We start from the raw sequence: 23964 nt of genomic DNA, 5'->3' as shown, positions 1-23964 counted from the left end.
AACAAAAAAAAAAAAAAAATCAATAACTACACAAGCGCAATGAACGGAAGCAAAACATCTGTTTGTGGCAAGATTTCAAAATGCACAAACATAACTTAAAACCAGAACAGTGCACAAAGATTGTAAAGTAATCTGCGAGTACTTAAAATCTACTGTCCATACTTTGTCATTCACCAGTAGATCTCATCAAAGCTGGTTTTTGCTTACACTACGAAAAGGGTCTGCCAACTGTGGGCGAAGCAAATAAATGGTGCCAAAATAACAAAATGCCATTCTCTTGCCGTGCACTAAAACCCATGCCCTCGCTCGTTGTCCGCCCTCTCCATCCAATACAGCGGATTTCAGTGAGGGGTTAATTTCTGGTCAGATCATTTTACATTTCCTCACTGTGCTAAAATCAGCTGCAGATCAAAGATCAAGTGGTTTCTTTATAAACTGCTCTGTGCGGCAATTACAGCGTACTATAGGGCCAGCTCCAGCCATATCACTAATAATTACAGCGTACTATAGGGCCAGCTCCAGCCATATCACTAATAATTACAGCGTACTATAGGGCCAGCTCCAGCCATATCACTAATAATTACAGCGTACTATAGGGCCAGCTCCAGCCATATCACTAATAATTACAGCGTACTATAGGGCCAGCTCCAGCCATATCACTAATAATTACAGCGTACTATAGGGCCAGCTCCAGCCATATCACTAATAATTACAGCGTACTATAGGTCCAGCTCCAGCCATATCACTAATAATTACAGCGTACTATAGGTCCAGCTCCAGCCATATCACTAATAATTACAGCGTACTATAGGTCCAGCTCCAGCCATATCACTAATAATTACAGCGTACTATAGGTCCAGCTGCAGCCATATCACTAATAATTACAGCGTACTATAGGGCCAGCTCCAGCCATATCACTAATAATTACAGCGTACTATAGGTCCAGCTCCAGCCATATCACTAATAATTACAGCGTACTATAGGTCCAGCTCCAGCCATATCACTAATAATTACAGCGTACTATAGGGCCAGCTCCAGCCATATCACTAATAATTACAGCGTACTATAGGTCCAGCTCCAGCCATATCACTAATAATTACAGCGTACTATAGGTCCAGCTGCAGCCATATCACTAATAATTACAGCGTACTATAGGTCCAGCTGCAGCCATATCACTAATAATTACAGCGTACTATAGGTCCAGCTCCAGCCATATCACTAATAATTACAGCGTACTATAGGGCCAGCTCCAGCCATATCACTAATAATTACAGCGTACTATAGGTCCAGCTCCAGCCATATCACTAATAATTACAGCGTACTATAGGTCCAGCTCCAGCCATATCACTAATAATTACAGCGTACTATAGGTCCAGCTGCAGCCATATCACTAATAATTACAGCGTACTATAGGGCCAGCTGCAGCCATATCACTAATAATTACAGCGTACTATAGGGCCAGCTCCAGCCATATCACTAATAATTACAGCGTACTATAGGTCCAGCTGCAGCCATATCACTAATAATTACAGCGTACTATAGGGCCAGCTCCAGCCATATCACTAATAATTACAGCGTACTATAGGGCCAGCTCCAGCCATATCACTAATAATTACAGCGTACTATAGGTCCAGCTGCAGCCATATCACTAATAATTACAGCGTACTATAGGTCCAGCTCCAGCCATATCACTAATAATTACAGCGTACTATAGGTCCAGCTCCAGCCATATCACTAATAATTACAGCGTACTATAGGGCCAGCTCCAGCCATATCACTAATAATTACAGCGTACTATAGGGCCAGCTCCAGCCATATCACTAATAATTACAGCGTACTATAGGTCCAGCTCCAGCCATATCACTAATAATTACAGCGTACTATAGGGCCAGCTCCAGCCATATCACTAATAATTACAGCGTACTATAGGTCCAGCTCCAGCCATATCACTAATAATTACAGCGTACTATAGGGCCAGCTCCAGCCATATCACTAATAATTACAGCGTACTATAGGTCCAGCTCCAGCCATATCACTAATAATTACAGCGTACTATAGGGCCAGCTCCAGCCATATCACTAATAATTACAGCGTACTATAGGTCCAGCTCCAGCCATATCACTAATAATTACAGCGTACTATAGGGCCAGCTCCAGCCATATCACTAATAATTACAGCGTACTATAGGGCCAGCTCCAGCCATATCACTAATAATTACAGCGTACTATAGGGCCAGCTCCAGCCATATCACTAATAATTACAGCGTACTATAGGACCAGCTCCAGCCATATCACTAATAATTACAGCGTACTATAGGTCCAGCTCCAGCCATATCACTAATAATTACAGCGTACTATAGGGCCAGCTCCAGCCATATCACTAATAATTACAGCGTACTATAGGTCCAGCTCCAGCCATATCACTAATAATTACAGCGTACTATAGGGCCAGCTCCAGCCATATCACTAATAATTACAGCGTACTATAGGTCCAGCTCCAGCCATATCACTAATAATTACAGCGTACTATAGGGCCAGCTCCAGCCATATCACTAATAATTACAGCGTACTATAGGGCCAGCTCCAGCCATATCACTAATAATTACAGCGTACTATAGGGCCAGCTCCAGCCATATCACTAATAATTACAGCGTACTATAGGTCCAGCTCCAGCCATATCACTAATAATTACAGCGTACTATAGGTCCAGCTCCAGCCATATCACTAATAATTACAGCGTACTATAGGGCCAGCTCCAGCCATATCACTAATAATTACAGCGTACTATAGGACCAGCTCCAGCCATATCACTAATAATTACAGCGTACTATAGGTCCAGCTCCAGCCATATCACTAATAATTACAGCGTACTATAGGTCCAGCTGCAGCCATATCACTAATAATTACAGCGTACTATAGGGCCAGCTCCAGCCATATCACTAATAATTACAGCATACTATAGGTCCAGCTCCAGCCATATCACTAATAATTACAGCGTACTATAGGTCCAGCTGCAGCCATATCACTAATAATTACAGCGTACTATAGGGCCAGCTCCAGCCATATCACTAATAATTACAGCGTACTATAGGGCCAGCTCCAGCCATATCACTAATAATTACAGCGTACTATAGGGCCAGCTCCAGCCATATCACTAATAATTACAGCGTACTATAGGTCCAGCTGCAGCCATATCACTAATAATTACAGCGTACTATAGGGCCAGCTCCAGCCATATCACTAATAATTACAGCGTACTATAGGTCCAGCTCCAGCCATATCACTAATAATTACAGCGTACTATAGGGCCAGCTCCAGCCATATCACTAATAATTACAGCGTACTATAGGGCCAGCTCCAGCCATATCACTAATAATTACAGCGTACTATAGGGCCAGCTCCAGCCATATCACTAATAATTACAGCGTACTATAGGGCCAGCTCCAGCCATATCACTAATAATTACAGCGTACTATAGGTCCAGCTGCAGCCATATCACTAATAATTACAGCGTACTATAGGGCCAGCTCCAGCCATATCACTAATAATTACAGCGTACTATAGGGCCAGCTCCAGCCATATCACTAATAATTACAGCGTACTATAGGGCCAGCTCCAGCCATATCACTAATAATTACAGCGTACTATAGGGCCAGCTCCAGCCATATCACTAATAATTACAGCGTACTATAGGTCCAGCTCCAGCCATATCACTAATAATTACAGCGTACTATAGGTCCAGCTCCAGCCATATCACTAATAATTACAGCGTACTATAGGACCAGCTCCAGCCATATCACTAATAATTACAGCGTACTATAGGACCAGCTCCAGCCATATCATTAATAATTACAGCGTACTATAGGACCAGCTCCAGCCATATCATTAATAATTACAGCGTACTATAGGTCCAGCTCCAGCCATATCACTAATAATTACAGCGTACTATAGGGCCAGCTCCAGCCATATCACTAATAATTACAGCATACTATAGGACCAGCTCCAGCCATATCACTAATAATTACAGCGTACTATAGGGCCAGCTCCAGCCATATCACTAATAATTACAGCGTACTATAGGGCGAGCTCCAGCCATATCACTAATAATTACAGCGTACTATAGGGCCAGCTCCAGCCATATCACTAATAATTACAGCGTACTATAGGGCCAGCTCCAGCCATATCACTAATAATTACAGCGTACTATAGGGCCAGCTCCAGCCATATCACTAATAATTACAGCGTACTATAGGTCCAGCTCCAGCCATATCACTAATAATTACAGCGTACTATAGGTCCAGCTCCAGCCATATCACTAATAATTACAGCGTACTATAGGACCAGCTCCAGCCATATCACTAATAATTACAGCGTACTATAGGACCAGCTCCAGCCATATCACTAATAATTACAGCGTACTATAGGTCCAGCTGCAGCCATATCACTAATAATTAGAGCGTACTATAGGTCCAGCTCCAGCCATATCACTAATAATTACAGCGTACTATAGGACCAGCTCCAGCCGTATCACTAATAATTACAGCGTACTATAGGGCCAGCTCCAGCCGTATCACTAATAATTACAGCGTACTATAGGGCCAGCTCCAGCCGTATCACTAATAATTACAGCGTACTATAGGGCCAGCTCCAGCCGTATCACTAATAATTACAGCGTACTATAGGGCCAGCTCCAGCCGTATCACTAATAATTACAGCGTACTATAGGGCCAGCTCCAGCCGTATCACTAATAATTACAGCGTACTATAGGACCAGCTCCAGCCATATCACTAATAATTACAGCGTACTATAGGGCCAGCTCCAGCCATATCACTAATAATTACAGCGTACTATAGGGCCAGCTCCAGCCATATCACTAATAATTACAGCGTACTATATCAGCTCCAGCCATATCACTAATAATCACAGCGTACTATAGGGCCAGCTCCAGCCATATCAGTAATAATTACAGCGTACTATAGGGCCAGCTCCAGCCATATCACTAATAATTACAGCGTACTATAGGGCCAGCTCCAGCCATATCACTAATAATTACAGCATACTATAGGGCCAGCTCCAGCCATATCACTAATAATTACAGCGTACTATAGGGTCAGCTCCAGCCATATCACTAATAATTACAGCGTACTATAGGGCCAGCTCCAGCCATATCACTAATAATTACAGCGTACTATAGGGTCAGCTCAGCCATATCACTAATAATTACAGCGTACTATAGGGCCAGCTCCAGCCATATCACTAATAATTACAGCGTACTAAAGGAAAAAGGGCCAGCTCCAGCCATATCACTAATAATTACAGCGTACTATAGGACCAGCTCCAGCCATATCACTAATAATTACAGCGTACTATAGGGCCAGCTCCAGCCATATCACTAATAATTACAGCGTACTATAGGGCCAGCTCCAGCCATATCACTAATAATTACAGCGTACTATAGGTCAGCTCCAGCCATATCACTAATAATTACAGCGTACTATAGGTCCAGCTCCAGCCATATCACTAATAATTACAGCGTATTATAGGTCCAGCTCCAGCCATATCACTAATAATTACAGCGTACTATAGGACCAGCTCCAGCCATATCACTAATAATTACAGCGTACTATAGGGCCAGCTCCAGCCATATCACTAATAATTACAGCGTACTATAGGGCCAGCTCCAGCCATATCACTAATAATTACAGCGTACTATAGGGCCAGCTCCAGCCATATCACTAATAATTACAGCGTACTATAGGGCCAGCTCCAGCCATATCACTAATAATTACAGCGTACTATAGGGCCAGCTCCAGCCATATCACTAATAATTACAGCGTACTATAGGGCCAGCTCCAGCCATATCACTAATAATTACAGCGTACTATAGGGCCAGCTCCAGCCATATCAGTAATAATTACAGCGTACTATAGAGCCAGCTCCAGCCATATCACTAATAATTACAGCGTACTATAGGGCCAGCTCCAGCCATATCACTAATAATTACAGCGTACTATAGGGCCAGCTCCAGCCATATCACTAATAATTACAGCGTACTATAGGGCCAGCTCCAGCCATATCACTAATAATTACAGCGTACTATAGGGCCAGCTCCAGCCATATCACTAATAATTACAGCGTACTATAGGGCCAGCTCCAGCCATATCACTAATAATTACAGCGTACTATAGGGCCAGCTCCAGCCATATCACTAATAATTACAGCATACTATAGGACCAGCTCCAGCCATATCACTAATAATTACAGCGTACTATAGGGCCAGCTCCAGCCATATCACTAATAATTACAGCGTACTATAGGGCGAGCTCCAGCCATATCACTAATAATTACAGCGTACTATAGGGCCAGCTCCAGCCATATCACTAATAATTACAGCGTACTATAGGGCCAGCTCCAGCCATATCACTAATAATTACAGCGTACTATAGGGCCAGCTCCAGCCATATCACTAATAATTACAGCGTACTATAGGTCCAGCTCCAGCCATATCACTAATAATTACAGCGTACTATAGGGCCAGCTCCAGCCATATCACTAATAATTACAGCGTACTATAGGACCAGCTCCAGCCATATCACTAATAATTACAGCGTACTATAGGACCAGCTCCAGCCATATCACTAATAATTACAGCGTACTATAGGTCCAGCTGCAGCCATATCACTAATAATTAGAGCGTACTATAGGTCCAGCTCCAGCCATATCACTAATAATTACAGCGTACTATAGGACCAGCTCCAGCCATATCACTAATAATTACAGCGTACTATAGGGCCAGCTCCAGCCGTATCACTAATAATTACAGCGTACTATAGGGCCAGCTCCAGCCGTATCACTAATAATTACAGCGTACTATAGGGCCAGCTCCAGCCGTATCACTAATAATTACAGCGTACTATAGGGCCAGCTCCAGCCGTATCACTAATAATTACAGCGTACTATAGGGCCAGCTCCAGCCGTATCACTAATAATTACAGCGTACTATAGGACCAGCTCCAGCCATATCACTAATAATTACAGCGTACTATAGGGCCAGCTCCAGCCATATCACTAATAATTACAGCGTACTATAGGGCCAGCTCCAGCCATATCACTAATAATTACAGCGTACTATATCAGCTCCAGCCATATCACTAATAATCACAGCGTACTATAGGGCCAGCTCCAGCCATATCAGTAATAATTACAGCGTACTATAGGGCCAGCTCCAGCCATATCACTAATAATTACAGCGTACTATAGGGCCAGCTCCAGCCATATCACTAATAATTACAGCATACTATAGGGCCAGCTCCAGCCATATCACTAATAATTACAGCGTACTATAGGGTCAGCTCCAGCCATATCACTAATAATTACAGCGTACTATAGGGCCAGCTCCAGCCATATCACTAATAATTACAGCGTACTATAGGGTCAGCTCAGCCATATCACTAATAATTACAGCGTACTATAGGGCCAGCTCCAGCCATATCACTAATAATTACAGCGTACTAAAGGAAAAAGGGCCAGCTCCAGCCATATCACTAATAATTACAGCGTACTATAGGACCAGCTCCAGCCATATCACTAATAATTACAGCGTACTATAGGGCCAGCTCCAGCCATATCACTAATAATTACAGCGTACTATAGGGCCAGCTCCAGCCATATCACTAATAATTACAGCGTACTATAGGTCAGCTCCAGCCATATCACTAATAATTACAGCGTACTATAGGTCCAGCTCCAGCCATATCACTAATAATTACAGCGTATTATAGGTCCAGCTCCAGCCATATTACTAATAATTACAGCGTACTATAGGACCAGCTCCAGCCATATCACTAATAATTACAGCGTACTATAGGGCCAGCTCCAGCCATATCACTAATAATTACAGCGTACTATAGGGCCAGCTCCAGCCATATCACTAATAATTACAGCGTACTATAGGGCCAGCTCCAGCCATATCACTAATAATTACAGCGTACTATAGGGCCAGCTCCAGCCATATCACTAATAATTACAGCGTACTATAGGGCCAGCTCCAGCCATATCACTAATAATTACAGCGTACTATAGGGCCAGCTCCAGCCATATCAGTAATAATTACAGCGTACTATAGGGCCAGCTCCAGCCATATCAGTAATAATTACAGCGTACTATAGAGCCAGCTCCAGCCATATCACTAATAATTACAGCGTACTATAGGGCCAGCTCCAGCCATATCACTAATAATTACAGCGTACTATAGGGCCAGCTCCAGCCATATCACTAATAATTACAGCGTACTATAGGGCCAGCTCCAGCCATATCACTAATAATTACAGCGTACTATAGGGCCAGCTCCAGCCATATCACTAATAATTACAGCGTACTATAGGGCCAGCTCCAGCCATATCACTAATAATTACAGCGTACTATAGGAAATAGGAGTGCAATGCTACATAATTGAGAGGAAAAACAATGCTTTGCTCTAGATGAGATCAGTCATTACACTATGCACAATAATCTTCTCTGTACTGCATGTTATGTCCATTATCCACCAACATCACACACGTACCCCTAGGAATTGCACCTAAACCCCAATGCTTAATGCGGCGTATTAATGCATACCAATGATGGACCCTAGTATCAGCCATCAAACAGCAGGGGTACAGGTTATCACTAATAAATGAGTGACACTGGTCTATAATCACATATGCATAAGATCTCTTCACAGACTCCTATTTACAGTCACATTTATTAGTGTGAGAGCTGTCACATTGCTTTTTGACAGGAGAAAGACAAACCGCCGATATACCCCAACCGATATACCCCAACCGATATACCCCAAAGCAACAGACCCAATAAACAGATCATAGAACTTGTTACAATTATCGTGTGACTTTATCAAGCAAGGAACGAGACATCTAACAGACATGGACTTTGTATAGCAAGATACAGTATGTGAATTACTCCCATGTTCCAATATAATGCTAAAAGCCAATCCCATCATCCCCTCTGTTCACACACACTTCCACTGGCCTTCATAGGTTGTTGTCACAATATAATAGTTACACATGAAGGAGAAACATTGTATGAGCTAACCCTACCTGAATTATACATACATACATACACATATATATATACATATATATATATATATATATATATATACATATATATATACAGATGTGACCTCACTCAACTTTGCTGTAGTCACCCCAAACTAGCCCTCTTAGCGCCTGGTCCAGTGAGACTCTGCTAGTGCCAAGTGTCTCTTTTTGCATCTTTTTTTTCCCCAAAAATGTGTCTAAGTCGCAATGTGATGCAGCTAGATTGCCGATAAATTTGATATGTGACACTTGAATATCTGTGTGCGACTGAGTTGCGCAATCAGCACGCACAGTGCCGCAGTTTTTTTCCATATCAAGTTCTGTGTAGTCTCAGTCGCACACAGATATACAAGTGGCACATATCAAATTAATCTGCACAGTCTGCTGCTGTGTCCTAGTCGCATCCAGGTGCGCCGAGAGGGGGGGCGGGTACAAATTACCCGGGCCTGATGGGAGCCCCGGTCCGACGCCGCCCCCCCTCCTCCCTGTCAGCTAAACAGCTCAGCACATGCTGCAGTAGCAGCAGCAGTCTCCTCTGCCCGTTGGGGGGATCCCCTGGAATTTGCACTAGGCTGAGGGACTCACAGCACCCTCCGCCCCAACGTGCAAAAATGTTTTGTTTTTCTCGTTTTTTTTTTTCTTAAGGGGACGTGTCCTAGTCCCATCACGTTGCGACTTAGAAATTTACGTTAAAAAAGCCACCCAATGCTAGCAGAGTAGCACGGGACCTGGCGGCTCACTGACGCCAAGCATATCGCACTGCATGGCGTATTGAGACTAGCTGAGCAAGGACACAGATAGATAGGTATACAGTACATATACATATATATATATATATATATATACACACACACGCACACAGATACATATATACACACGCATAGCAGCTTGCTATAATTTTGAGGTCAGCTGCATTCCCACTTGTGTAAGTTGGATCCTGTATTAATATTATCAATCGCCCCCGATCTAAGACCCAGGATTTGCCCATCAGGCATTTGATTTGTGGGAGCTTCATAAGATCTGTCCTACACAAGTGACATGTCCCTGATGAAGTCCTGAATAGGACGAAACGCGTAGGGTGCTACAAGGTTCCACACTAAGGGGGCCACTGTGACGAGCTCACATCCCTATAAACGGTGAGACAGGTGGTTGGGAAGATCTAGTCAGCATGTACTGTGCACCTGTCAGCATCTAAGAATTGTTTTATGTACGCATACTGTATTGTAATTATTGTATAGCAAATTGTTTTTTATTAAAAAGATAGTTTTTATATTTGGAAAAGCCTGTTATTTGTGGGGGTTGATGTGAGGGTTTATTCCTAGAAATATCCCTGTGATTGGTATAACTTCAAATGAGATGATCAAAGGAAAGGTCCTACCATTGGTAAAATCGTGGCTATGAAAAGTCAGTGACTCCCGAACATCTCTAAGTTTTACGGTTAAAATATTTCAAAGTGTTCATTGTGCATTTTAATTGATTAAGCTTTGACGCATCCTCTCTGTATATCTTGTACATCTATCTATACAACTATCCATCCAACTATCTAACTATGTAAATACCTATCCATCTATATATTATATATACATCTACATATTTTATATATATATATATATATATATATATATATATATATATATATATATATATTAGGGGTGAGCGGGTTCGGTTTTACTCGGTTTTACCCGGATCTTTTTATTGGCTGTCGCCGAACATGTGTTTTGGATAGCGAATAAAATCGAGCCAAATTTGCGGTAAAGTGGCAATAAGAACCGAGTAAAACCGAGTAAAACCGAACCCGCTCACCCCTAATATATATATATATATCAGTGCTCTCCCAGAATTTTTTTCCAGCCGGGAGGCATCAAGTAGCAGCGGGTGGGGGCCTTCGCAATAAAAAAATGTTTTAAACCCTGACATTATGATTTAAGCTTGAAATACCATTTTATACATGAATTCTCCTTCTTATTAGAGGCCCAGTCATCTGATTATGAAAAGGCTGCAAAGTCTGTGGGGTCTGGTCCTTTTTATACAGCTCCCAGATACTGTCCCCACTTGCAGGCTCCCAAAGTGCCGGGTGGTGCACCTGCCAGAAACAGCCTGGGGAGAACACTGTATATATAGATATATATAAACAGATATATACTTATGTACATTTACAAACACACACATATGTACACGAACACATGTGTGTGTGTGTATATATATATATATATACATATATATATATGTATATACATATACATTGTGTATATATATATATGTATATGTATATATATATATATATATATACACACACACACACAAACGTATATACATATACACACGTATATACATATACACACGCACACACATATATACATATACATAAACGTGTATGTATGTGTATATATGTATATATATATATATATACATATATATACACTCTCACACACAAACATATATACATATACACACGTATATACATACACACACGTGTAGGTATATGTGTATATATATATAAATATATATATACACACGCACACACAAACATATATACATATACACACATATATACATATACACACACATATATATATCTATATAAACACACACACACGTATATACATAAACACACACATATATATATACAAACATACACAGACGTATATACATAAACACACACACACACGTATATACATAAACACACACACACGTATATATATACATACACACACACATTTATTATGTAAATGCATAAGTCCCAGGCACGACATGAAGACTTACAAGTCCAATTGTATTATCAAATAAAATCCTCCTTTTATCCTAAACTCACAAATAAGTTGCACTGCAGCTATTATGGTATCAGTGGTGTCAGTTCCTAATGGTGCATTTAGTTATACAACCAGCATCGTTGAATCTAGTACAAACTGTATAGATCTGCAATGTGCATCATATGAAAGGTATGTACTGTATACCTGCAATACAGCTCTCACTAACTGGCCACCCTACATCCCCAACCATATACACCTAAATCATGGGACACTTGTGTGTATACCTGCATTACAGCTCTCACTAACTGGCCGCCCTACATCCCCAACCATATACACCTAAATCATGGGACACTTGTGTGTATACCTGCATTACAGCTCTCACTAACTGGCCACCCTACATCCCCAACCATATATACACCTAAATCATGGGACACTTGTGTGTATACCTGCAAAACAGCTCTCACTAACTGGCCACCCTACATCCCCAACCATATACACCTAAATCATGGGACACTTGTGTGTATACCTGCAAAACAGCTCTCACTAACTGGCCACCCTACAACCTCAACCATATACACCTAAATCATGGGACACTTGAGTGTATACCTGCATTTGAGCTCTCACTAACTGGCCACCCTACATCCCCAACCATATATACACCTAAATCATGGGACACTTGTGTGTATACCTGCAAAACAGCTCTCACTAACTGGCCACCCTACATCCCCAACCATATACACCTAAATCATGGGACACTTGTGTGTATACCTGCATTACAGCTCTCACTAACTGGCCGCCCTACATCCCCAACCATATACACCTAAATCATGGGACACTTGTGTGTATACCTGCATTACAGCTCTCACTAACTGGCCACCCTACATCCCCAACCATATATACACCTAAATCATGGGACACTTGTGTGTATACCTGCAAAACAGCTCTCACTAACTGGCCACCCTACATCCCCAACCATATACACCTAAATCATGGGACACTTGTGTGTATACCTGCAAAACAGCTCTCACTAACTGGCCACCCTACAACCTCAACCATATACACCTAAATCATGGGACACTTGAGTGTATACCTGCATTTGAGCTCTCACTAACTGGCCACCCTACATCCCCAACCATATATACACCTAAATCATGGGACACTTGTGTGTATACCTGCAAAACAGCTCTCACTAACTGGCCACCCTACAACCTCAACCATATACACCTAAATCATGGGACACTTGTATGTATACCTGCAAAACAGCTCTCACTAACTGGCCACCCTACATCCCCAACCATATACACCTAAATCATGGGACACTTGTATGTATACCTGCAAAACAGCTCTCACTAACTGGCCACCCTACATCCCCAACCATATACACCTAAATCATGGGACACTTGTGTGTATACCTGCAAAACAGCTCTCACTAACTGGCCACCCTACATCCCCAACCATATACACCTAAATCATGGGACACTTGTGTGTATACCTGCATTACAGCTCTCACTAACTGTCCACCCTACATCCCCAACCATATACACCTAAATCTAGGGACACTTGTATGTATACCTGCATTACAGCTCTCACTAACTGGCCGCCCTACAACCCCAACCATATACACCTAAATCATGGGACACTTGTGTGTATACCTGCAAAACAGCTCTCACTAACTGGCCACCCTACATCCCCAACCATATACACCTAAATCTTGGGACACTTGTGTGTATACCTGCATTACAGCTCTCACTAACTGGCCACCCTACAACCTCAACCATATACACCTAAATCATGGGACACTTGTATGTATACCTGCAAAACAGCTCTCACTAACTGGCCACCCTACATCCCCAACCATATACACCTAAATCATGGGACACTTGTGTGTATACCTGCAAAACAGCTCTCACTAACTGGCCACCCTACATCCCCAACCATATACACCTAAATCATGGGACACTTGTATGTATACCTGCATTACAGCTCTCACTAACTGGCCACCCTACATCCCCAACCGTATACACCTAAATCATGGGACACTTGTGTGTATACCTGCAAAACAGCTCTCACTAACTACATCCCCAACCATATATACACCTAAATCATGGGACACTTGTGTGTATACCTGCATTTGAGCTCTCACTAACTGGCCACCCTACATCCCCAACCATATATACACCTAAATCATGGGACACTTGTGTGTATACCTGCAAAACAGCTCTCACTAACTGGCCACCCTACAACCTCAACCATATACACCTAAATCATGGGACACTTGAGTGTATACCTGCATTTGAGCTCTCACTAACTGGCCACCCTACATCCCCAACCATATATACACCTAAATCATGGGACACTTGTGTGTATACCTGCAAAACAGCTCTCACTAACTGGCCACCCTACAACCTCAACCATATACACCTAAATCATGGGACACTTGTATGTATACCTGCAAAACAGCTCTCACTAACTGGCCACCCTACATCCCCAACCATATACACCTAAATCATGGGACACTTGTATGTATACCTGCAAAACAGCTCTCACTAACTGGCCACCCTACATCCCCAACCATATACACCTAAATCATGGGACACTTGTGTGTATACCTGCATTACAGCTCTCACTAACTGTCCACCCTACATCCCCAACCATATACACCTAAATCTAGGGACACTTGTATGTATACCTGCATTACAGCTCTCACTAACTGGCCGCCCTACAACCCCAACCATATACACCTAAATCATGGGACACTTGTGTGTATACCTGCAAAACAGCTCGCACTAACTGGCCACCCTACATCCCCAACCATATACACCTAAATCTTGGGACACTTGTGTGTATACCTGCATTACAGCTCTCACTAACTGGCCACCCTACAACCTCAACCATATACACCTAAATCATGGGACACTTGTATGTATACCTGCAAAACAGCTCTCACTAACTGGCCACCCTACATCCCCAACCATATACACCTAAATCATGGGACACTTGTGTGTATACCTGCAAAACAGCTCTCACTAACTGGCCACCCTACATCCCCAACCATATACACCTAAATCATGGGACACTTGTATGTATACCTGCATTACAGCTCTCACTAACTGGCCACCCTACATCCCCAACCATATACACCTAAATCTAGGGACACTTGTATGTATACCTGCATTACAGCTCTCACTAACTGGCCGCCCTACAACCCCAACCATATACACCTAAATCATGGGACACTTGTGTGTATACCTGCAAAACAGCTCTCACTAACTGGCCACCCTACAACCTCAACCATATACACCTAAATCATGGGACACTTGTATGTATACCTGCAAAACAGCTCTCACTAACTGGCCACCCTACATCCCCTACCATATACACCTAAATCATGGGACACTTGTGTGTATACCTGCAAAACAGCTCTCACTAACTGGCCACCCTACATCCCCAACCATATACACCTAAATCATGGGACACTTGTATGTATACCTGCATTACAGCTCTCACTAACTGGCCACCCTACAACCCCAACCGTATACACCTAAATCATGGGACACTTGTGTGTATACCTGCATTACAGCTCTCACTAACTGGCCACCCTATAACCTCAACCGTATACACCTAAATCTAGGGACACTTGTGTGTATACCTGCATTACAGCTCTCACTAACTGGTCACCCTACAACCCCAACCATATACACCTAAATCTTGGGACACTTGTGTGTATACCTGCATTACAGCTCTCACTAACTGGCCACCCTACATCCCCAACCATATACACCTAAATCATGGGACACTTGTATGTATACCTGCATTACAGCTCTCACTAACTGGTCACCCTACATCCCCAACCATATACACCTAAATCATGGGACACTTGTATGTATACCTGCATTACAGCTCTCACTAACTGGTCACCCTACAACCCCAACCATATACACCTAAATCATGGGACACTTGTATGTATACCTGCAAAACAGCTCTCACTAACTGGCCACCCTACATCCCCAACCATATACACCTAAATCATGGGACACTTGTGTGTATACCTGCATTACAGCTCTCACTAACTGGTCACCCTACAACCCCAACCATATACACCTAAATCTTGGGACACTTGTGTGTATACCTGCATTACAGCTCTCACTAACTGGCCACCCTACATCCCCAACCATATACACCTAAATCATGGGACACTTGTATGTATACCTGCATTACAGCTCTCACTAACTGGTCACCCTACATCCCCAACCATATACACCTAAATCATGGGACACTTGTATGTATACCTGCATTACAGCTCTCACTAACTGGTCACCCTACAACCCCAACCATATACACCTAAATCATGGGACACTTGTATGTATACCTGCAAAACAGCTCTCACTAACTGGCCACCCTACATCCCCAACCATATACACCTAAATCATGGGACACTTGTGTGTATACCTGCATTACAGCTCTCACTAACTGGCCACCCTACAACCTCAACCATATACACCTAAATCATGGGACACTTGTGGACGTTGTGAGGTCAGGACACTAAATGCTTGGTCACATTATACATACATTTGTTATCGGTAAGTGTCATTTGCTTGATTAACACTGAGGAAAGGAGACACAGCATAAAACGCATACACTTGTCATTATTAGACATGAATAGCAGAAGCCCCTCTGAATGGTGCAGCAAGTTACCTTGCAAATATGGAACTGTTCAGAGGTCAGGCTCTCCTGGACTTCTGCCTCTCGGGGCGACACAACGGCACCAAGCTGCCCAGATGGATATAGTGCGCAGCCACCACCTGTTCCACCACCTACTCCAGCTCCTCCACCAACTGGGGACGAGGCCGTTAAGCCCTCCAAAACCTTACGGAAATTCAGCTTCTTCATCCTTGGTCACCTCTATGAGGCCGGGGTAAAGAGAGCCCCAAAGTTCATCCCCCAAGGGAAAAACAAAAGTCACTTCCGAATAATTGAGAGGCACAAAAATCAATGGTGTAATGAGCTATGTACGTCTGACACACAACATTATTGGGCGAGTCCGCGTGGGGTGCCGTTAGCAGAATTAGGTTTTTTTGTTAAATGCGAAGATTATGCCACAATTCACAAAAATATGAAAAATATATGTTTAGGCCAATTATATAGATGATCCAGATTTGAACACATCCAATGTTATATCCTCTGCAGCACTGATAACTCCAAACGTACATGTAAGATTAAAGTGTCAGCTCGGTATAGGGTCTCCCAGTCTGCGGAAGCACTCTCCGAATGGGAATAAATACACGACAGTAACTGTACCGGCCTCCCGATACTGGTTCCCTCACTGCGCAGGTCCTGTAAGTACTACACCAGGTCTTCCCTACAGGAGGCCCGAGTCCTGCTCCTCGGAGTAAGACCAAATTCAGCTAATTCTTGCTCCAATATCCAGACTCCACACAGGCTGCAGCACATGTCCTGCTCCAGCACTTCAGTACGTCTCCTTTATCTCTTCATGGCTCTAATACCAGTCTCATTTCTTCATACAAAATGCCCTATGCATTTCCATTTTCCTATATTGAAAGTATATAGTCTTTGTTGGTCCTCTTTGCTGGTCTTACAACACGTATAGTGTTTTTACTATACTAAAATAAAGTTAATAAAATATATTTATATTTTTCTATACAGTTTCCTATGTGCCATATATTTTCTCTCTCTCTAGTCACCTACATTAAAACTGGCCCTTTGCTAGATCAATTCTTCTCCGTGTTCCTCCAGCTTCTGTGTTTATATCTTTCATTAGCTAAACTAAAGGAAACGTGCCCAATCTGCCAATGCGTTTGCACCATATCTTCTTTAAACCAATCTTTAAGGAGGAGAAGTTAGGGTATATACAGTAGGTAAATAAACCTCACACCGAGACCTCAACCTTCTCTACAAGTGCCCAGCTCCTACTCCGAACCTGTCTCCTCTAACAGAGACCAGCACTTACTAAGGAGCCAGAGCCCCTAAATGCATCAACAGTTCCCCTGTTACTGAGCACACGAGACCAGGATCTACAGCACAGCCAGACCAGGATCTACAGCACAGCCAGACCAGGATCTACAGCACAGCCAGACCAGGATCTACAGCACAGCCAGACCAGGATCTACTGCACAGCCAGACCAGGATCTACTGCACAGCCAGACCAGGATCTACAGCACAGCCAGACCAGGATCTACAGCACAGCCAGACCCATTAACCAACTGTAGTAGCGACCAGCACCTACTACTGAGCACAGGAACAGAGCCCCAATCTCCTCTACAATACACCAGCACCTACTACTGAGCACAGGAACAGAGCCCCAATCTCCTCTACAATAGACCAGCACCTACTACTGAGCACAGGAACAGAGACTCCAATCTCCTCTACAATAGACCAGCACCTACTGCTGAGCACAGGAACAGAGCCCCAATCTCCTCTACAATAGACCAGCACCTACTGCTGAGCACAGGAACAGAGCCCCCAATATACTCTACAACAGACCAGCACCTACTACTGAGCACAGGAACAGAGCCCCAATCTCCTCTACAATAGACCAGCACCTACTACTGAGCACAGGAACAGAGACTCCAATCTCCTCTACAATAGACCAGCACCTACTGCTGAGCACAGGAACAGAGCCCCAATCTCCTCTACAATACACCAGCACCTACTACTGAGCACAGGAACAGAGCCCCAATCTCCTCTACAATAGACCAGCACCTACTGCTGAGCACAGGAACAGAGCCCCCAATATACTCTACAACAGACCAGCACCTACTACTGAGCACAGGAACAGAGCCCCAATCTCCTCTACAATACACCAGCACCTACTACTGAGCACAGGAACAGAGCCCCAATCTCCTCTACAATAGACCAGCACCTACTACTGAGCACAGGAACAGAGACTCCAATCTCCTCTACAATAGACCAGCACCTACTGCTGAGCACAGGAACAGAGCCCCAATCTCCTCTACAATAGACCAGCACCTACTGCTGAGCACAGGAACAGAGCCCCCAATATCCTCTACAACAGACCAGCACCTACTACTGAGCACAGGAACAGAGACTCCAATCTCCTCTACAAGAGACCAGAACCTACTACTGAGCACAGGAACAGAGCCCCCAATCTCCTCTACAACAGACCAGCACCTACTGCTGAGCACAGGAACAGAGACCAACACCTGGCACTAAGCACAGGAACAGAGGCCAGCACCTGGCACTAAGCACAGGAACAGAGGCCAGCACCTGTCACTGAGCACAGGAACAGAGACTAGCACCTGGCACTAAGCACAGGAACAGAGGCCAGCACCTGTCACTGAGCACAGGAACAGAGACTAGCACCTGGCACTGAGCACAGGAACAGAGACTAGCACCTGGCACTGAGCACAGGAACAGAGCCAGCACCTGGCACTGAGCACAGGAACAGAGCCCCCCTACGTCCTGCCCCTGGGGGGAAAGGAGCCGCCTGACTGGGGACCGCAGAGGGAATAGAGCGACGTCTGCCTGAGCGCCTCGGATCCTCCCGCTAATTGCGGTAATGAATACGCCTGACTCGGGGGGCGGAAGGTGAGCGGCCCCCTGAGGTAACTCCCAGACACGGCGGAGGAGAGGGATGCAGCGGTGTGTGGGGATGGAGGAAGCCGCTGGCTGTCAGGCTGATGTGAGGGGAGCCGTGCTCCTGCTCTCTCTCTCTCCCCGTCCTCCCTCGCTGGCCGCCGCCGCTCCGCCTGCTCCCGGTCCCGGCTGTGAGAGAGCGGCACGGGCGCGAGGATGCTGCTGTCCGAGGTGCTGAGGAGAATGGGCGGGAACCGGAGGGCGGGAGGGGGCGGGGCGCAAGCTACATGAATAATTCAGGATGGTGACAGCTGGCCCCGCCCCCTATCGCTCACCCCAATACGTGAGGCTATCGGAATCCTGTCATCCAATCACGTCCCGTTGCGCTGGCTTCCGAGGTAACGCCCACCTGCCTGAAGCCAATCTGAACGTAGAAAAGCCGGGACCTGCGGCTAAACACGCCCACAGTTGCTCGCCCCAAGCTTCAGCAGATTTAGGGAACGCCCATAGTGCAGCAAGTTGACAAGTGACTGGCTCAGCAGCCGCTGAATGACAGCACAGCTGGCCAACCAGCAATTGGTCGGCATCAGGCTGTAAATAGTTCAAATATTATGTAAACGATCAGGAAGAACATTCTGATTTTAGGGTTCAGGTTCAGTACATGGGGCTCCTGGGTCAGCATAACTACGCTGCTTCAGTACATGGGCCCCCGGGTCAGCATAACTAAGCTGCTTCAGTACATAGGGCTCCTGGGTCAGCATAACTAAGCTGCTTCAGTACATGGGGCCCCCTGGTCAGCATAACTAAGCTGCTTCAGTACATGGGGCCCCCGGGTCAGCATAACTAAGCTGCTTCAGTACATGGGGCCCCCGGGTCAGCATAACTAAGCTGCTTCAGTACATGGGGCCCCCGGGTCAGCATAACTAAGCTGCTTCAGTACATGGGGCTCCTGGGTCAGCATAACTAAGCTGCTTCAGTACATGGGGCTCCTGGGTCAGCATAACTAAGCTGCTTCAGTACATGGAGCTCCTGGGTCAGCATAACTAAGCTGCTTCAGTACATGGGCCCCCGGGTCAGCATAACTAAGCTGCTTCAGTACATGGGGCCCCCGGGTCAGCATAACTAAGCCGCTTCAGTACATGGGGCCCCCGGGTCAGCATAACTAAGCTGCTTCAGTACATGGGGCCCACAGGTCAGCATAACTAAGCTGCTTCAGTACATGGGGCTCCTGGGTCAGCATAACTAAGCTGCTTCAGTACATGGAGCTCCTGGGTCAGCATAACTAAGCTGCTTCAGTACATTGGGCCCCCGGGTCAGCATAACTAAGCCGCTTCAGTACATGGGGCCCCCGCGTCAGCATAACTACGCCGCTTCAGTACATAGGGCCCCCGGGTCAGCATAACTAAGTCGCTTCAGTACATGGGGCCCCCGGGTCAGCATAACTAAGCCGCTTCAGTACATGGGGCCCCCGGGTCAGCATAACTAAGCCGCTTCAGTACATGGGGCCCCCAGGTCAGCATAACTAAGCCGCTTCAGTACATAGGGCCCCCGGGTCAGCATAACTAAGCCGCTTCAGTACATGGGGCCCCCGGGTCAGCATAACTAAGTCGCTTCAGTATATGGGGCCCCGGGTCAGCATAACTAAGCTGCTTCAGTACATGGGGCCCGTGGGTCAGCATAACTAAGCTGCTTCAGTACATGGGGCCCCCAGGTTAGCATGACTACGCTGCTTCAGTATATGGGGCCCCCGGGTTAGCATGACTACGCTGCTTCAGCTCCGGCTGCAGGGAAGGAGTTGCTGGTCGCCCGCTGATAACAATCTTAGCGGACGCCCATAAAATGGAGAAGGCAGCGGCGTCTCTCCGGCCGGGCACTTCCCTGCTGCGCACGGGCCAGCTTACTGTATCGCACTGGCTCTGCCCCTTGGTTAGCGTAACTATACTGCTACAGAACATCAGTAAACGTTCAGAATATTAAGTAAACTAATTTGTGTCTGGAGGATAGAGGAACCATGTCTGCAGAGGACCTGGACCACGGACGTGCTTTCATGGTAAGGCTAGTAGCCGGAGCCTCCGCCTTCTGCGCAGTCCCACCACTGCAGGAGAGATCACAGACAATCACTCCTCCAGCCAGGGACATGCAGTCAGGGGAGGCAGAGCTCCCGAGATTTGATATAAAAGTGATAGAATAATACAAAGAAGATATTTATAACTTTAAATAAAGAAGATGTTTATTTTAATCATATTGATAGTTAACACTCCCCAGCTGTGTGGACATCCCTGGGACAGCAAGGAGACGAGATTAGGCAGCAACAGCTCAGCCTCCCTTCTATATAGACAGACAGGAGAAGGGGCCACACCACGGACAGTAAGCTGCACAGTTATACCGCTTTTACACCTAAATTCCGGGACTGAGCCGGAGGTTTAAACAGGGGGCCCCATTCAGAGCCGCTCTGAAATAGGGCCGGGCTTTTTTTTTTTTGGAGCGGCCTCTTGGCCGCTCGCATAGCTGTGGGTAACCACCCACAGCTATAGCTAGCGACCATGATGATGGTCGCGATGGTCAAGACCATCGCGACCATCGGGCTTGCGACGAGACCCTTGTGGTAGGGTCTCGTTCATCGCAAGCCCCAGAGAGCTTTCGGCTCTAACAGAGCCGGAAGCTCTTCACTGACATCACTTGTGATGTCAGTGGGGCCGCCCCCAAATGGAGGCGTTCACATGGGAACGCCTCCGTTTGGGCAGCCACCCCCCCGACCTGCCCACCAAAGGGGGAGAGCTGTCACTCAACATCGACAGCTCGCCCCCTTTGGTGCGAGACCCGGAGCTACGGAGTGCCCGCCGCTAGCCGGGTCTCGCGCATATGCACGACGGAGCCGGCTCCGTCGTGCGCTTGCACTGTGGGCCACCATCGACCCGGTTGCGAGCGCTCAGCGCTTGCGACCGAATCCGACCCAGGATTTTCCCAAGCTGGCGCCGTTCACACCGGAGCCGAGTCTGCATAGACCCGGCTTTTCCGGCGTTGAAGTGGACGCTTGGAGATGACGTCATCTCCAAGCACCACTGAAGGCGGACAATCGGCCGGCATGCGGCACGATCCGGGTCACCGTGACCCGGTTTGCGCCATTTACACAGCAGGGTTTCACGGGTTATTCCCATGTTAAACCCTGCTAGTTACCTGGGTTGAATTGCTGGGTTACTCGACCTGGCAATCCAACCCTCACCCCTTTTACACTAAGGAGCTACCCGGGTTAACTCTGCAATAACCCGGGTTTTAGATCTGCTGTAAAAGGGGTAATAGAGAGCTAATAGAGGCATTTATCTGTGTATGGGGGGGCGTGCCTTGAGCACTGATGGACACATTGGATGTTTCATGTGACCAGAAAGTGCACTGCAGTGTTTAGAGATCGGAGTTCAGTCAGCAGCAACAAGAGAAGACATAGTGATGGAGGTAGGAAAATCAATGGACACTGAAGCTTAACGTAGTGAGGGTAAAGATACAGTGAGTAGGAGGTGAGACAGGCTCCCATCACTCAGACCCATCTCCAGGTGTGCCTCCCCAGTGTTACGTTCTGGGTTATTTGTGGACCCGGGGTGGTAGCAGGAGCGATCACAGAAGCAGATTTGTAAATAAAACTAGGATTTTTAATAAGTGCTCGAGTGGACATATAATGTGGCAGTAAATAAAAGTCCAGGAAAATATAAATGTGCACAAGAGTTCTGTGGTGGGAGCAAAAGGGTTAATGTCCAGGTAGAAACAATTAGAGCAGTCCAGGTGTGCAGGTAGTGAAATTGAAAATAAACAAGCCAGGTTTGCAGATAGTGAACTGAAGTGCAGGATGTCAGCAGGCTCAGGCACTCAGGTATGGGCAAGGGTGATGGAGGTAGCGGGGTAGTCCAGTGGGAACTAGGAGCTGACAGGCAGACAGCGGATTCACAGGAACAGGAAAGCACAGAGAACTCCCTCTCAGCTAGGCTGAGATACACGTTGCACTGGCAAAGAAGGAAGGCACTGACCCTTCCTAAATACCCCATGCCGTGCTGTTACTGGCCGGAGGGAACATGTGACTCACCAGGATTGGCCAGCCGCATCACATGGCCAGAAGGCAAGATGGCAGCGCCCATGCCAAACGGAATGGAGACGCCGCCAGGCCTTACCAGCGCAGAGTGACAACAGGCCCGCACAACAACGCGTGCAGCCAAAGCCCCCCGCCAGACACCAGCTCCGCCACCAGACAGCCCGCGCCACAATGACCTCACAGGTAACACTTGCCTAGCACCATGCTGAAATACCCTGGCCGTGACAGTACCCCCCCCTTTTGGGGTGGCCTCAGGACACTCACCAGGCTTCTCCGGATGGGCAGAATGGAATCTCCTGATGAGCGTGGGAGCGTGGACATCACGAGCATCGGTCCAGCAACGTTCCTCTGGACCGTAACCTTTCCAGTCCAGCAAATACTGTAGATGACCTCTGCGTAGACGAGAGTCCAAGATCTGGGCAACCTCAAACTCAACTCCTCTCTCCGTCTGGACTCGAGGAGAAGCAGGTAGAGCACTATGGAA

The 23964-nt window shown here is 45.8% G+C and overlaps 1 protein-coding gene across 9 annotated transcripts in view; it reads right to left on the bottom strand.

The window, feature by feature from the left end:
• The window catches only part of STXBP5L (syntaxin binding protein 5L), a 581790-nt gene extending 562160 nt beyond the window's left edge, over positions 1–19630 (bottom strand). For 8 of the 9 annotated variants that reach the window (XM_088455906.1, XM_088455901.1, XM_088455909.1 and 5 more), the window contains exon 1: positions 16544–19630. In XM_088455906.1, coding sequence (XP_088312032.1) covers positions 16544–16738 — 195 coding nt within the window. In that variant the 5' untranslated portion in view covers positions 16739–19630. The remainder of the gene's footprint in view (positions 1–16543) is intronic. The other variant, XM_088455900.1, reaches the window with a different exon arrangement.
• Between the last annotated feature and the right edge of the window lie 4334 nt (positions 19631–23964).

Source organism: Taudactylus pleione, unplaced genomic scaffold (assembly GCF_031769625.1).
Source record: "Taudactylus pleione unplaced genomic scaffold, aTauple2 ptg000677l, whole genome shotgun sequence".
Classification (NCBI taxonomy): domain Eukaryota; kingdom Metazoa; phylum Chordata; class Amphibia; order Anura; family Myobatrachidae; genus Taudactylus; species Taudactylus pleione.
This window is presented reverse-complemented; position numbering and strand designations above follow the sequence as displayed.